General features: G+C 39.0%; 1 protein-coding gene across 1 annotated transcript in view; it reads right to left on the bottom strand.

The window, feature by feature from the left end:
- The window catches only part of PIK3C3 (phosphatidylinositol 3-kinase catalytic subunit type 3), a 113,578-nt gene that overhangs the window by 10,993 nt on the left and 85,901 nt on the right, over nt 1-16,684 (bottom strand). The window contains exons 21-23 of the mRNA XM_037033600.1: nt 16,586-16,660; nt 6,106-6,274; nt 109-199 (exon numbers count right to left, since the gene is read on the bottom strand). Coding sequence (XP_036889495.1) covers nt 109-199; nt 6,106-6,274; nt 16,586-16,660 — 335 coding nt within the window. The remainder of the gene's footprint in view (nt 1-108; nt 200-6,105; nt 6,275-16,585; nt 16,661-16,684) is intronic.

Genomic DNA, 16,684 nt, shown 5'->3' with positions numbered 1-16,684 from the left:
TACTTGAGAATCTAGGGGCCGGAACAAAAGGGCAAATGGGTTGTTAAAACCCTAACACCTTTTACTCATAAAAGGAGACTGCAATATCCAAGGATGAACACAAATTACCTTTTTCACAGTTTTATCTGGTTCAAGAGCAATATCTGGAATGTTTGCATCCACCATCAAGGAAAATAAGTTCAAAATCAGATTTGAATACCTACAGGAGAATGGGGAAGAAAAAAATAGCAATGCATTAGAACTTTGCATTTCTTCTCTTACCAAGGATACTCCTAGAAATGGTGGTGCCTGGATCTCTGAAACAGTTTCTATCACTCCCGTGGAAAACAGAATGTGAGACCACTCATTAGGTGTCTCAATGAGAAGGAAGCCTTGAAAAAATTATCTCACTCTGGGGCCTTGACAGAACACCATTCCCGGGTCCCACGCCATGGAACAAACTGTTCCCAGTGTTTTTATAGAGCACATTCTTTTTGATAGGGTCTAAGGAGAATCCAGCTTATACCTAACTCAGCATCTTACTAAGCGATGAAACATCTGTCTTTGCTAAGTGATGACAGGAATCTGCCACTTTAAGACTACCTCAGTGCCACAGGTAAATGAATGAAAGAGAAACACTGCCGTCCCACTAATCAATTAGGAGTGTCCTCTAGGGGCACTAATCACCATTTTAGAAACTATAGCAACTGGTCTGAATGTAAGCAATGCTAAATGAAGGAGGAAACAGCTAGTGCCCTACTGTATAAAAAATGGGCAAGGTACTTAAGTAATGCCATCTTTGGGTTATGCTGACCCGACAGGGACTAATGGTTTATCCTCACCAATCCTCAGACTTTTCATCTCACTCCAAACAAAGAGAAGAAATGTTACTATTCTAAATGTTCATTTCCAGAGGGGGAGCCTTGTGGGGAAAGGGAGAATAAAGGGTACCCAGGGCCCAGTCCACCTCCTGTCCCAGAACACTCTCTTCTTGAAGAGTACACTCTTGGGGGCCCTTAGCACCACCATACAGGAGGTTCAGGTTTGACTCTGGAGATGGAAGTGAGTAAAGAAAGCTTTGGTTTCAGGCAATGATGGCTTTTATCTGGTCTCGGGAACCGTGTCAACAAAACTGCCTCACACTGTCTTCTCTAGCGGGTGGAGGTGAGGATTTGGGAGATGCAGAACCTTTATTCCAGCCACCTGCGTATCCGTAATATAAAAAAGCAGCACTTGTTACATAAAAACTATTTAATACTGGCACTGCAACAATAAGTGAAAACTTACAGCCATATAAACCTCAAATTCCTTATTTTATCATCATTTTTGAATTTTATATTGCCTATGAAAACCAAAAGCAACTATAACGAGAATTTCTATTTTGACGTAATCTTCTAATTAGGTCTGGATAAAAATTCTTAAGGAGGGAGTTAGATGGAAAAAAGGTCCAGACACTTATACTGATAAGTGAGGTTCTAGACAGTTCAATAGGTGGAAGGAGCCAGAAGAGGAAATCAGCAGAGAAGGGGAAGTGGCCAGTCAAGGAAAAAAGGAAACAGAGTGGGCTGCACGAACTATTAGAAAGGTTTTAGAAACAAAGACGGGGTCAACTACGTCAAAGATGCTAGGAGCAAAACGGCAACTGGAATTCATAGAGGTGTACCAGCTGAGCTTTGTAAAGTTAGTTTCAAAGGCAGAGCAGGCCTGGGAGCCTCACTAGGTAGCGAAGGCTGAAGGAAGGACAGTAGGCGAGTGGGTGGAGACAGCGAGATCCTCTTACAGCAGCTGCGCAGTGAAGGACAGTGAAGGAGCAGGGCGGCAGTGCCGCATTCAGCAACATCCCCACCCTCCCCACAGCCAGCGACAACCACAACTCTCAGACAAACGTGCTCAGGGGCGGGGCGGAGGTTGTATATTTGATGGTGTGATCTCATGGTGTGTGTGGGACAGCTTTTCTTCTTTAAGAAAAAAGAAAAAAATGGTAAGGAAAGAAAACAGTTGGGAAGTGGCAACAGGGGGCAAGAAGGGCACAAAGCCCCTCTCTAAGCTCAGTGGTTGTGCAGGACATAGAAATAAAGGCTCCACCTGGGAGGGGTTTGAGGCCCAAAGGGTCAGCAGAGGACAGCCAACTGCTCCATATTAGGTTATGAAAAAAAAAAAGACGCTTTTTCAATAAAGCCTCACTCACTCATACTCTGCTTTATCGATTACACACATTTTCTCCAATCTGGCCATACGGGAATCTCGGGAGTCTAACAGAGTAGCACAGAGGGGAATATGAGACTCAATTTTTAAAGGGTATTTTAGAGCTGGGGTGTCAAACTCATTTTCACTGGGGGCCACATCAGCCTTGAGGCCACATTCGAAGGTCAAATAATTTTAGGACTGCATAAATGTAACTGCTCCATAACTGTTAAGGAGTTGAAATTACATTCGGCTCTTTGAAGGCAACCACGAGGCTGATGTGGCCCCCGGTGAAAATGAGATTGACACCCCTGTTTTAGAGGTTCTCAAACCTGCCTGCCCATTAGGTGCACCTGGGAAACTTCGTGAAACTATCAGTGCCTGGGCCCAGTCCCAGACCAATTAAATCTGATGGGGCCCAGAATGACCACCCCCGCTGGTCCCCCCGGTGATCCCGATGGGCAGCCAGGACCTACGTGAAAATGTCGCCCTTATCTACGTGCAATGCGTTTCTCCGTTTAAGAGGCAAATGTCATGTTGTGGATTATATACTGGTTTAAATTTAACCACTCATGCTTCTAATATCATAGCAAAGGGGAAGAGAGTGTAAATAAACATAAAACAGGATGTTGTGTAAGAACCTTATACATCCAGTACCTGTGTGGTCTATAAGCCACTGCCTTTACTGAATGAACGCTGTACATCTGCTGCCACTGGCCTGCATTTCCCACTGAAGACAGAACACAGTGACCCAAAACACACAGTGTGTATCGGTCATTCAGTGTCCTGCTCCCCCACAACAGATGTAAAGGTCACTAGAAATCTGTAAAACCATCACAAGAAATATACAACGATAAGTCTGAAAAAATGATAAAGTGAAAAAGTGTACAAAATCAAGTCTAGACAAAGATATAAGGATGGAGATGACATAATTTAATTTTTTAAAAAGGAACGACCGAGTACAGTGTTCTGGGCAAATGCACTCTTTCTTTTACCCAAGTTCATGCCGACCACCACGTTTCAGGTTAGACAAAGATGGTCTACATGCGTCAGTGAAAACCTTCAGTGCTAAAAACAGAAATGCATTAAGTACATCGAGCAAGGTTTTTAGTGTTTCAGGTCTATTTCTTATACAATCTATCTAGTTTGAATGCAACAAACATCAGAGCGGAATCCTACAAAAAAGGCTTTTTGTTTTTCTTTTAAATAAATGTTCTGCTTCAAAGAGGAAAAACGACGACGTTAATGATGAAAGGAAGCATAATCAATAAATTCACTGCTGTTTGGTGTCTAGGCAAAAACACCATGAAGACAATGGAAGAACTCTCCTTGACATGGTTAAATGCACGCCTAATTTCAGGATTTTTACTGAAAAGTTGAGGCCACCTTTGCATCTTCAGTGTCTGGCACAAACATGGGCTAGGAGAATGAGTTATGTTTTGCTCGAATACTTACAATTCAAAATGTTTTAGCATTATTACTGTTTCTTTCCATCGAGAATATTAAAAAATAAATTTACCAATTATTTACTGGTGCAATGTATTGATACATAAAAGAGATAATACATTTTGTTACATGAAAATCACACCATAAAATGTGTTCTGACATCTGCACAATTGTAACCATTCAGAACGTAGTTCAAAACAGACTGCTCTCTGTGTGTGTGTGGTCCACTGTTATTCAATGATTGTTGCAGAAACTGATCAGCAATCAACAAAAGACACCAAGAGAAGATGGTTGGTCACAGTTGCAAACCCTAATAGTAAATGTGTCAAATAACCTGAGCTCCAAACTTTTGACTATCATCAGGCCAATTCTTATGTTCTAAAGGGAATTTTTATTAACTGAACCATTTTCTAAAATATGTTAAAAAATAAATGTTGATCAAAATATTGGTGGGGTGAAAATGGAGAGAACTGTACTTGAACAACAATAAAAAATACTGGGGTCCAGCTAATTTTACCTGAAGTACACTAAAATTTTTAAAAATGGAAAATAAAATAATTTTCATGAAGACTTAACATAAAATTATTTAATCTCTGTGATTTCTCTTAATAGTGAGAAAAGTTAACTTTGGCTCCACATTAATGACTTGCCTCTTTTTTCTCATTCTACTGAGTTGATACTAATCCACCATAAATGACAGTTTATAAAGCATATCGTTTTTCTTCTGCTCTCAGTAGGTTAGAGCACCTTTGACATTTTTCTACTTGTTGTCTCATATCCTGTTGTCTGTCCCCTCACTGAGATTGCCAAGGTTCCATCTGGTTTCCTGTGGGCTTTGACTATGATAGATTTAAAATCACAGATATTAAAGTGGAATTCTCATCTTTCTGAACGTGGTTCTGCATCTCCAGGCAAATCACAAGAACAGTGGTCTTCTCATTATTTCTTCAGCACTTCGGAAAAGTAAAATTCAGCCACTCTGCCAGCCAAAGGATAAACAACGTGGCCGTCTGTAAGATGCATGTTAGAGTTCATGACGTGTTAGAGACTAAGATGACGATGAAGGCCTGCTGGCTTCCTGAGTGAATGCAAAGTTAAAACTGAGTAATGCCCTGGCTGGTGTGGCTCAGTGGACTGAGTGCTGGCCTGTGAACCAAAGTGTCACTGATTTGATTCTCAGTCAGGACACATGACTGGGTTATAAGCCCAGTCTCCAGTGAGGGACACACGAGAGACAACCACACACTGATGTTTCTCTCTCTCCCCCCCTCCCTCCCTTTCCCCTCTCTAAAACTAAACCAAACAAACAAAACCCTGATTAATACAGGATAACCATTCTCCTGCTATCAGAAGCAACGACATTACCTTGGAACAGAGGTAATGTCTGTCAGAGGTAATGTCTCACTCCAGATGTGCCCAGCAGAAATTCGGTGGGGAGAGGTGCCTCATAAAAATACTGAAGGTTGCATTCCGTAAACATAGCTGGGTGTCTAGGCTCTAAGCACTATATGATATGAGTAAAGGAGCTCACAAGCAAGTCAAGATCGAGCTCATATTCAGAGGCAACTCACTATGTACAGGCTGCCTTTTCTCCTGGAAGAGAGTATGTGGTATGTCACCGGAGAATGGATTTTCTGCTGGACTAAGAATATTCTGCATAGTTAGGTTGAAAATGGAGTTAGTCAAGTGATCCTGTCATTTCTGACTATCATCACAGCCATGTCCTGAATTTATTAACAAATATGACTTTTATTTTTTTCCTGATTATATATGACATTCAGTCCTAAGTAAACTAGATTAAGGAAGCAGATAGTGGTACTGGAGGAAAAAGAATGAATAGAGAAAAACCAACATTTTTTTAAAAGCAAAATGACTGATGAGGTGTTAAGAGACAGAAATCATATGTAATGTTTATCCTGCATTCACTTAACAAACTTCTGACTGATCCTGAAGAGCCAACAAAACTAAGGCTGATAAAGGTGCCAAACAATAAAAATGACTGTATTAGTATCACCCTGAATGAGCTAAATGCTTCACTGACAAAGAAGTAGGAAGTCACTGAGAGAGAAGTAGGAAGTCAGCCAGGCAGGCAGAGAATAACCCAACATGGTGACTATAACACTTCAAGGCTGGCCTCTGGGAGATGGGAATGATAGCAAGTTCCTTAACATTTTCTCTATCCCAGCACTGTCAAAACCAGAATATATTTTATTAAAATGATTTCAACCCATTAATTTTGAAGTGTTTGCCTGATCTCGGGTAATGCCAGCCCCGTTTGGTGGGACTTAGTAATCAGATAGTGGAAAGCAAGAAATTCTTTTTCCTTTAACCTCAGACTGTCCGTCAAAATAGACACCAGACGTCCAATAGAACATACTGCTGCCTGTGTCATTCTAAAAGAGTGATGCTAAAGATGGTATACATTTGAGCAACTCTATTTTTTCGCTCTATGAAATGAATTTACAAAAATTCTCTACGTCAAGCAAATCGCCTTACCTTCGAAGGTGGAGAAAAGCCGTGTAGCACTGTTTGCGGAACTCCTGGTACTGCTCACTCTGCGTGCCTCCCATTCCTTCCACCATTTCTTTGTTCAGCTTCATCGGAGGGGGGAGAGGCTTCGGGTCCCGACCCAAGATATATCCGAAGTCTATGTGGAAGAGTTTGCCTAGGTGTCGATAAGAAACCCGTACGTTTCCATAACCATCTTAAGGGACTAGGAAGGGGACGTGACGTACAACTGGTAAAGCAGTAGGTCTGCATACAGAATACAAGTTCATGATGAAGTCTAGTAGATTGTTGACCCTCTAATCCCAGGCTTTGGAGTAGCCTACATTCATTCATATAAAATTGGGCTTAAAATCATCACATAGTAATATTAAAAATTTAAATCTCTCTTTGAGATCACCACAAAGTTGACAAAGACGGAAGAACTTTTTTTTTTACAGTATCAGCATAAATAAATGTCTTGCAGCAAATTTCTCATGCAGAAGTTTAAGCAGAAGGCCATTTCTCTGAAACATTCCTAAAACAAAGCCTTCCTTAGACTTACAACAATCCTCACCCCAGCGGCCCCCACGAAAAAAAATTCCTTAAATTTCACATTCTATTATTAGCGTCACCTGAACCCCTTCCAATGAATCTATGTCACTCATCAGCCACAGACTAAGAACACAGCAGAGTACTCATGTCTGCCAGGAGCTGAACGCAGCCGCAATGCCCACGAAGACAAGCCCTGGAGCCGCCGCCTAAACCCCTACACCAGGGATGCAAGAACGTGATCGTTCCCTTTACAGAATGATTCCCCACAGAATGCATAGAGCATCTTGTGATTTATAGGAAGGTATAAAATAGGCATACATCTAGTTCCTTTAAAACACCTTAGCTAAGTGTACATTAAAGTGATTCACTTATCTTTCTTCTCCACACGAAACTGTTAAAGAACCATTAAGAGTCTTATAATAAAAAATCTTGTTTTATTTATTTTTTATAGTTCTGAAGCCTAGGATACGACAGGGGCATTCAATGTGCCTATTCTGCATTAATTTAACCAATCACATCTCAAATTCACATTCACAGCTTAAGCAACTTCTAATAACATTGTTGATGTAAGAAATTTTCTTCTAGAAACCTGAGAATTCTTATAATAATTTGTTTCTAAAAAAACCCTGTCTTCCTTTTCATGAATATCTAGAATAAAAACCCAGATTCTGGCCAAATCTGGGTCACCTGGACACTGCGACCTCGCTATTCATACTGCTGTGTTATTTCAGTCTTTTTGACTGAGCTCGTACCAAACAGCAAGGCAACTTCAACTGCTGTCAGCCAACACTAACAGAAGCAGAATTAGCTCTCCCTTGAAATTACAGGACAGCATCCTAAGCAGTGGAGATTACGAAACAGTTCAAATAAAGTATTAAGGATATTCACACAGGGAATGATATGAACAGCACTGTGATCTCAAACTCACACTATACTATCTGTAGCATAGGTGCCCTCCAAGTTTGTAACATGACTTCATTCTGAAATCTTTTTTATTTTCCAGATATGTAAGACTAGATGTACGGGAAGTTAACATTGGGTTTTATGTAGTACATATCGAAGATTATAAAATACAGTATGTCAACATGGGGTTTCATTTCTATTTACAACAGTTCTCTGTATTATTCATGATTGAAAAGCACTTTTTCAATCACAGGCCCCAGAGGTCTCTAAACACAATGAAAATCAATTTGGGGGGAAATCCAGAGAGTTCATCACATTTTCAGGTGAAGTCCATGATTCCAAAAACGTGAAAAACCAGTTCCAGAGTAACATGTGATCAAATGCAGTACTCACTGGGAAAGCGTCATCGCCTACTCTCTTCAGGTTCAAGTGAATAAGCTATCACTGAATTTTTCAAGATATGGTGAAAAGTGCACGATCGGGATTTCATTGCCTTTCAACTAAAGACAAGGTGAGGCAAAAGTAGGTGTACAAGTGTTCGCACGGAAAATAATACAGTGACACACAATAAGATGAGAATAAACTCTGCGTTTCATGTGCTCACAGTCGTAACCCTACTTCTGTCCCACCCTGCAGGTATCTGTCCAACTAAGCTACGGTAAGCACTTCGTTTCATGCTTTATTCTCATTTGTGAGTTCCAAATTATTTTCTGCCTTGTTAGACAAATATCATTCTACCCTCATGTTATAGGTACAGATAATGTTTTGTTATGAATATGACTCTTAATGATACTCAGCACTTGATCAGATAACCTATCTGACCAATGTTTGATTCAAAATTGCCACCCTTAATGAATCACTCGGCACCCTAGTACCAAATGGTATCAGCCATCACACGACGTTTTTAATGGGCTCTGAGTTTTTAACAGGAGATCCAGCCCCACTTTTCTTCAGTGCATTACAGGTTCTACTGGAATTCCAATGTCAGCTATGCATCGCTGCTTACAAATGCAGAGTGTACTGCTATCCTTCTCATAAGAAAACTCTCAAAGAACAGCATTACTGCTTAATTATAAGGCATCAAAGATTCTGTATCTACCAGTGAAGCCATCATTATGCTTTGCAGGTTCACAGAGTCATGTCCTTTGAAAAGAGGCTATTAATGTTTCAAGAAAAGGTATCGTCTTACATAGCAAGGGAAATGGCTATTTTAAAGTTAATATCTGTAGATGAAATGCATAAGGATTTTAAAATGTACTTCATGAAATTAATGTTGATTGCAGTTATCTCCTAAGTCCCGGACTTGTAACGCATGGGATAACAGGAGTTAGACTGTCCTATTATTTACACAAGCGACAAGCAGTTATTTCTAAAATTGTAGTTCAAGACATTTGCCATTCTTGGGTTAAAGGGAACAAATTCTACTAAAATTAATAGTATTTAATAGCAGAGTTTTTAAAATTTCCATTTTGGCTATCCAATAATTAAATGTGACCAATCTCACAATTCTAATTATTTCATTTTTCACACCTCTGCTTAATCCCCTTTTATCTCTCTCCTTCCATTTTCTATAATCCGACTTATTTTTTTCAAAATCTCACAAAATTCCTAAATTCAAAAATTCTTCCTGTTACTTTCCCAAGACGTTACTCTTTTCCCACAAAATGACTTTATTTCTTACGTGAATATCATGTGTTCCCTGTTGCCCTAACATAAAACCTAGAATAAAGAGGGTGGCAAAGGGCTACTGTGTGACTTAATGAAAGCTGTATTCCTGGAATTGACAATGCTCCCTATACCTGCACTTCCACTTACCAGGTAAACCCTTATGCTGCACTTGGTTAGAATTAGTTCTCACAGTTAAAAGAACAGTGGTGATTAAGTACATTTCAATAATCAATTCTGAGTAACAAAGAACAATAAGACACAGATAAGTACAGATGACTGTAACCATTTCAATGATCTGCTGTTTCACACAACTTATTATCATTTCACATTCAACTGTTAAGATGGCTTATGAATAGAGACAAAAGCGTGCTAATGACAAAGGGACATACCATGTCTACTCAAGTGCATCTGATTAGACAGTCTATTATCATTCAAGAAAAACAACATTTTAAATGTTCTATATTTTCATTTTCCTTATAGTCAATAATGCCATGAAGTTTTTCCCTGAAAGGAATATTAAATGTTTAAAGCAAACACGGTAACCCCACGAAGATGAAAAATAATGGTCTTGAATGAGCAATTCTAAAATGTTTTGGTCTCAGAATCTCTTAATTAATTAGCCGACATTTCAACACAATGTGTTTTTTATGAGTGGTAACTGTTTCCTAAAACAAAACCATAAGTTAGTGAGAAGGGTAGCACTGCCTTTCACTGTGCAGTGCGTCTGGTTAGTAAGAGACAGCGGGCTCTCCAGGCCGCGTCTCCTCTCTAACTGTCAGGATACCCGATTGAGGTAAAAGAAGAGGGGAGAAGCATTTCCATGGCCTTCTCAGATAACTGTGGATGTAACAAAGTCTCAGGCCCTGCCACGCCCAGTGAGTCAGGCACGCCGAGGCTCGAGCCCAGCAACCTGTGTGTAACTCGTGTGAACCTGCTCTCCAGGTAACAAGGACACGGAGTCCCACCAGGCTGACACTGGAGGACTTCCGCTTCACACTAACACAACTCTCAACTTCCCTAAGGTCACCGTGGAGGGACAGTGGCAAGACGAATCACCTAAAGGAACTAAAACTCACATTCAAGGCTAACGTTTACAGTTTCCCTGTGTTGTTCAACCTCGTTTTGTTAAAATTTCAAACATTTTTTTAACTCAAGGGGTCACTTTGAAATGTCTAAACTTTAATAATCCAGTTGACTGCTGCCAGTTAATGGTGGAACTTGAATGCTTTAAAACACATTAAAATGTAACCTTCCCCCAAATTATTCTCTGCAAAGAAAAACAGTGTCTATCCAGTGTTAAGAAATACACACGATATAAAAACCTTACCTAAAGAAATTTTAACGTGTGCATCTACAGTTTACTTCAATGACTATTCTGCCTTTGCCACTGAGAGGTGATCCAAACAGAGGTGGACTGGTCTCCCTCCGCAGTCGGACCTCACGTTAACCTAACCAGCCTACGGGGGTGTTGGTGGCAAAGGCATCACTTCAGCTTCCCAGGCTTCTGCTAGCACGTGTGCTTTCTGCCTTTGCGCTGCACAAACACCCAACACCTTCTTCATCACCCGGCCTGTTACCTTCTCCACGAAGTGATTTCTAGCTCCTCAGGCGCACACAGTACATACTACCTTATCATTTTTTGTTACTTCTAATGAGAACAAAAAAGTTTTTCTTGTAAAACAAACTTTTAAAAAGAGCACACATACAGAAACCATTAACATTTTGTTTTCAATGACCATGAGAAAACTTCTTGATTCTGAATATTGACGAAATTTTTTAAAGACCAGATTTCAAATAATGTCTAAAATGAAAACAATTCACATGAAGACAAGTCCTTCTCATTATTTATCTAGATTATTATCTAGAGTAATAATCAATAGACTAAAAAATCCATTATGGATAAAAAGGAAAAGTCTTATGTTTGGCTCTTTTTTGTACACATTAACTGAGAAAAAACAATCAAACTGGATAATAAAGTTTAGACAAGGAACAGATTTTTCTGGGAATGCTAAAAATGGATAAAAATGGCATTAAAAAAACTAGTTCATTTATTCATTCTAAAACAACATACTGGATGCTTACTAAATACATAAAAGGTTTTTTTTTTTTTTTTTTTTGCCCTGGCTGGTGTAGCTCAGTGGATTGAGCGTGAGCCTGAAAACCAAAGGATTGCGAGTCAATTCCCAGTCAGGGCACACGTCTGGGTTGCAGGCCAGTTCCCGGCAGGGGACACATGAGAGGCAACCATACATGGATATTTCTCTCCCTCTCTCCTTCCCTCTGAAGATAAATAAATAAAATTTAAAAAAGAAAAAAATACATAAAAGTTTTTATATCCCTTTCTCTTGTTTCCCAGAAAGTAAGAACATTAAGAAATTAAGTCTATAGTGTTAGATTCTGCAGCATGTAAACCTACCAAACTGAGTAACATAAATACAAAGAGCTGAGAAGGCACCACCACTTGAATAGTAACGAAGTTCCTTCCATTTAAGAACATTTTGAACATTATAAACAACTGCATTATGTCATGAGGGAAAACCAAACAACTAAATATAATATATATCTTAAGATATCGAGCTTTACATTAAAACACACAAAGGATAACATCAAAATCAATGATCAAACTGACTACTTCTCCTTTATAAGCATTTCTGTTCTCCTAAAATAGACACTGAAAAGAAAACTTGGAAGGTGGTAATGTAAAAAGTTTGGATTTTACAGTGGGGAAAATAAGGGATTTTTAAAATGAATTATTTTCTTATCTCTAAAATTGTGATTTCAAATATTAGCTACATAAGTCAAAATTGGAAACCATTCTTTCTTCCTGAAGGTGGAACAAGTAAGCAAAGAAAAGACTGTAAGAATCACTATCCCTTGAGAACTGTTTACTATGTGCTCAGGACCTTAGAAAATTCCATGATGTATCTAATCCAACTCTCACAACACCACTAGAAGAGAGGTTCTGTCACTATCTGCACACTCAGAAGAAAAGACTGAGTCACAGATTATAACTTACCCAAAGTCACCCATGGTGGAGGGGCAATTTAAACCCAAAGATTTTGACTTTGACTTTGAGCCTGACATGTTAACTTATACAATTACAACGCAAGACTGTTCCTAAGAGTTAAAAAAGGAAGTGAATTGATTTCACATAAAAATTAAAAAATGACAAAGAAGACCAGGGTAGGGAATATATTTAAAGTTTTTAAGATCAGAATTAAGAATGACATTTTTTAATTTTGAGTACTCTGATGGGCTCAAAAGGCATCACTCTTAACACGCCCAGGCAGACAGAAGAGCCACGTCCCTCTCACTGTACAAGCCCTAAATCCGGACTAGAAGGGCCTCCCTACAGCTACAGCTAACTTCCTGACACTACAGACACTGAGCTGCTTGTTATCATTTGTGAGTGTTTTTCAGTTATTTACATATTAATTTTGTATTTTAATTCTATTACAAAGGCTGTATATCATAAACAATGAATGAGTTTTTCAGTCATACTGGCCATTCCCCCCACCCCTCAAAATCTCAAAACTAAAAACAAAAATAAACTTTTCTCCAAAGAGTTGCAAAAAAAAACCAGATCATATTTCATTTGGGTCCTGCCACAGATGATTATTCTAAATAAATTTCAAGTTTTCTCAAAGGACACCAACTCTGAAAAAAATTCACATTTTTTTCAATCCCATATCACTGCTTAAATTTTAAAATTTCTTGCTCAAATTGTGCTATAGTAATACATTAAAAGGCAAACATTGCACTCCAAATCTGCTCAGTTATTGACCACATGACAATACACTGACAAAGGAATTTAGGGAGCTTTACATTTGTGGTGGATACACAGCGCCCTCTGCTGCACAAGCTGCAGAAACGTCAGCCAAGCTGAAAGCAACCAAAACCAAAAAAGGCATGGCCACCTTGGATATCTGTAACTGAGACNAGTTTCCAAAAAAAAACCAGATCATATTTCATTTGGGTCCTGCCACAGATGATTATTCTAAATAAATTTCAAGTTTCCTCAAAGGACACCAACTCTGAAAAAAATTCACATTTTTTTCAATCCCATATCACTGCTTAAATTTTAAAATTTCTTGCTCAAATTATGCTATAGTAATACATTAAAAGGCAAACACATTGCACTCCAAATCTGCTCAGTTATTGACCACATGACATACACTGACAAAGGAATTTAGGGAGCTTTACATTTGTGGTGGATACACAGCGCCCTCTGCTGCACAAGCTGCAGAAACGTCAGCCAAGCTGAAAGCAACCAAAACCAAAAAAGGCATGGCCACCTTGGATATCTGTAACTGAGACTCATATTTTACGTTTTCTTAAATTGACATTGTATAGGTTTTAAAATTCTCTATATGCAGCGAGGCATTTTCTCCACATACTCCTAAACTTCTCTGTCTGACTCTTTTCTGTCCTTGCCTACAGTTACAGGGTAGAACAATGTATTGGGAGCGAGTCCCCAAAAGCTGCCCCCCACCGTGACATGAAACCTGGGACCACCCCTTCTCTCTACTACACCTCTCATACCAGAGAACTGGACATGGCTGACTGGTGGGACTCTGATTACAATGCCAAATCAAAGCAGGGTCACAGCTTTTAAACCTGCCCAGACTGGCAAATGAGAAGAACAGAAGAAAAAAGGTGTTACATTTTGAAGAATGGGAGAAATCTTACTTTTATTTATTTAAAAAAAAAGAAAAGATTTCACTAACATTGACAGATTGTACAATTACATAAAATCTAAAGTTCTAAATATTGAATATATTACAGTCTGTATGGAAGGTATAAGGGACCCAAAATATACAGAAGACGCACCATGGTGTTCAAGGCATGTTTAACTACAAGCTTTGAAAGGTACTTCCCGCAGTGAACCTAAAAGGCACTTTGAATACGTAATAGTTGTAAACTATACAAACTCGACTTATAACACATATGTAATTAATACGGCTCGAAACAGCTTTGAAATATACGGACTATTAGTAAAAGATGACTGAAGATACAAATATCTTAAAATAAATCATTACAAGTTTTTAAAAGTTGAAGAACACATTATATCTTAACATATAATGCATATTTGCCTTGACATAAGCAGACTTTTCTTATATAACTTTATTCAAGTTAAACTTGAAAATTGAAAATATTTACCACCCTAGTGAGGAAGGCTTAAAATATTAACTGTGTGATGCACCTGGATGACACAATTAAAAGAAGAAATAACTAAAAAAAATGCTGTTTTTAAAAAGAGAATGCCTCTTATCGAGCACATTTGAAGGAAAGTCTTATTTTCAATGGCAATTCTGAAGCACCCTCCAGTGGAAAGCTGATAACAAGAAGTTAGAGCTTCTGTCTCTGGAAGTTTGTAGTTCAGTTTCCATTAAGCCAACAACTATGACCTAGGACGGAAGATTAGGCAGACTTCCCTTTCCAAATCGTACTTTTAAAATATTCCCAAACACACACACACGTACACAAGAGAGCAGTTCCTAAGGACCAACAGAAAAAGTCTATCATTTATCAATAAAAAGACCCCAAGGTCTGAAAATATAATATCATACATACACACTATATATTAAACAGCCACTGTGGTTATAAAATGATTAAACCATAGAAACTCAGGAAATCACTTTGGTAGCTTGACAAGCATGGTTAAAAGAGTCAACCAAAAAGCGCTAAGGGAACCCAACAGGAAAACTTCTTCAGAGCGAGGATGCTCTCAAAGCACACTGTCTCAAAAACACACCAGGACATGTTATAAACAGCCTTTGTTAAACTAGCAAATTAGGTGAGGACTTCCAGCACAATCTGATTACATTCCTTCACTCCTGGTTATCAAAGTGACTAACTGACCTTGGAACAGGCATGGTTCCCACAGGCAAATGCTACCTAGATGATTCTTATATCTAGATGACTTAATAATTTAAAACTGAATAGGAGAAACCCCAGATTATGCATATTAACAGGATTATCTATTAATAATTATACTACATATAATGTAGTATGTAAATTCTTTGTATCACAATTTGGAGAAATATTAACAAAACAAAAAATGTTCTTACCTGAGAGACCATTTTAAAAAATAATTTCAAATGTATTTTCTGAGGAAGGCTGAAAACACTTAAATTACTTAGCCCAGGGAAGAGAAGGCTCCACAGAAGAGCAGATAATTAAGCCCTGATTTGCTGAGCCCAACAGCCAGGTGTTGTTGAAGGCTCTGGGGGCACAGTGGCACACAGGAGGCACCAGGTCCCTGCTCTCATGGAGCCTTCTTCAGTGGGGACAGATGACAAGAAATCAGCAAGCCCCACTAGGGTCAGGATTTCTGTCTGTTCTATTTACTATGGTATCCCCAGCACCTGCAACAATACATGGCCCATAGTAGGTGCTCCATGAATGTGTATTGAATTATATAAAAAAGGAACTTCAGCTAGTGATGAGTAATATAAAGAAAAAAACAATAATAAATAGAGTAATGGGCAAGGGTGCATGGCAGGTACATGCTATTTCACATTGAAAAATTAGAAGAGGCTTCTCTTAAGGAAATACCATTAGAACTGAGACTTACTAACCAAAGTCAGATTTGCAGCGATCTGAAAGAAGAACTTCCCAGGAAGAGGCAGGCGTGGTCTGACATTCAGACACGCAGACTGGTCAGAGTGGGCACGTCACGGCGGAGTCATGGTAAACAGTTAGAGTTCACTCAAATAGTGTGGGCAAGATGATGATTGCAAATGGGGTCAAGACAGTGGAAATGTAGAAAACGTGTAACCCCTTGCTCTATTTCGGAGATGAGGAGCAGGCATGATTGCTGATAGGTTGAATACGTGTGATGAGGCCAAGGGCAAGAGTAGTAGTAAAAATGTCTCCTCAGTTTGGTGTTTAAACAACTAGGTGGAGAAGACTATGTACTGAGATGACAGGAAAACGAGGTGAAGAGCAGGTTTCAGCTGGTAGTGGAGGGAGGGGACAACTTTTACAACTACCCATGTAATCAGGAGATCAAGTAAGTGGTTGTGTATTTTGGTTTGAAACTAACTAACTAAGTTTCGTGAGAGTTTTTCGTAAGAGCTGTACAGAAGCTGGGCTGCTTGAGCTATCGTGAGCTGTCCACACGAGGACCGCGCAGGCTGCAAAAGCATCAGGAGGATGCTGCTAAAGCACTTCCCATCCGGGATGGAAGTTTCCCTTAGATGTCCTCCCAAGGGACCACTTAACGGGCTTTTAAGAATCTATCATTTAGTTTCACTTACTCATATTATTTTGCCACTAAGTAAATTGCAAGATAAAAAATGTAAATGTATATAAAATGTATGTAAAATGTATTATCTATCTACTAGTAGACATTATACGTTACCTGTCTTTGTCAGCAAGAGGTTATCCAAGTGCCTGTCTCCAACTCCAAGGATATACGTAATCACACAATATCCAGCTGCAACAACAATTAAAAAAAAAG

Source organism: Sturnira hondurensis, unplaced genomic scaffold (genome assembly GCF_014824575.4).
Source record: "Sturnira hondurensis isolate 20B ecotype Veracruz unplaced genomic scaffold, ASM1482457v3 Scaffold0001872, whole genome shotgun sequence".
NCBI lineage: Eukaryota > Metazoa > Chordata > Mammalia > Chiroptera > Phyllostomidae > Sturnira > Sturnira hondurensis.
Note: the sequence above shows the minus strand (reverse complement) of the source record. Positions and strands in the feature narration are given on the sequence as shown.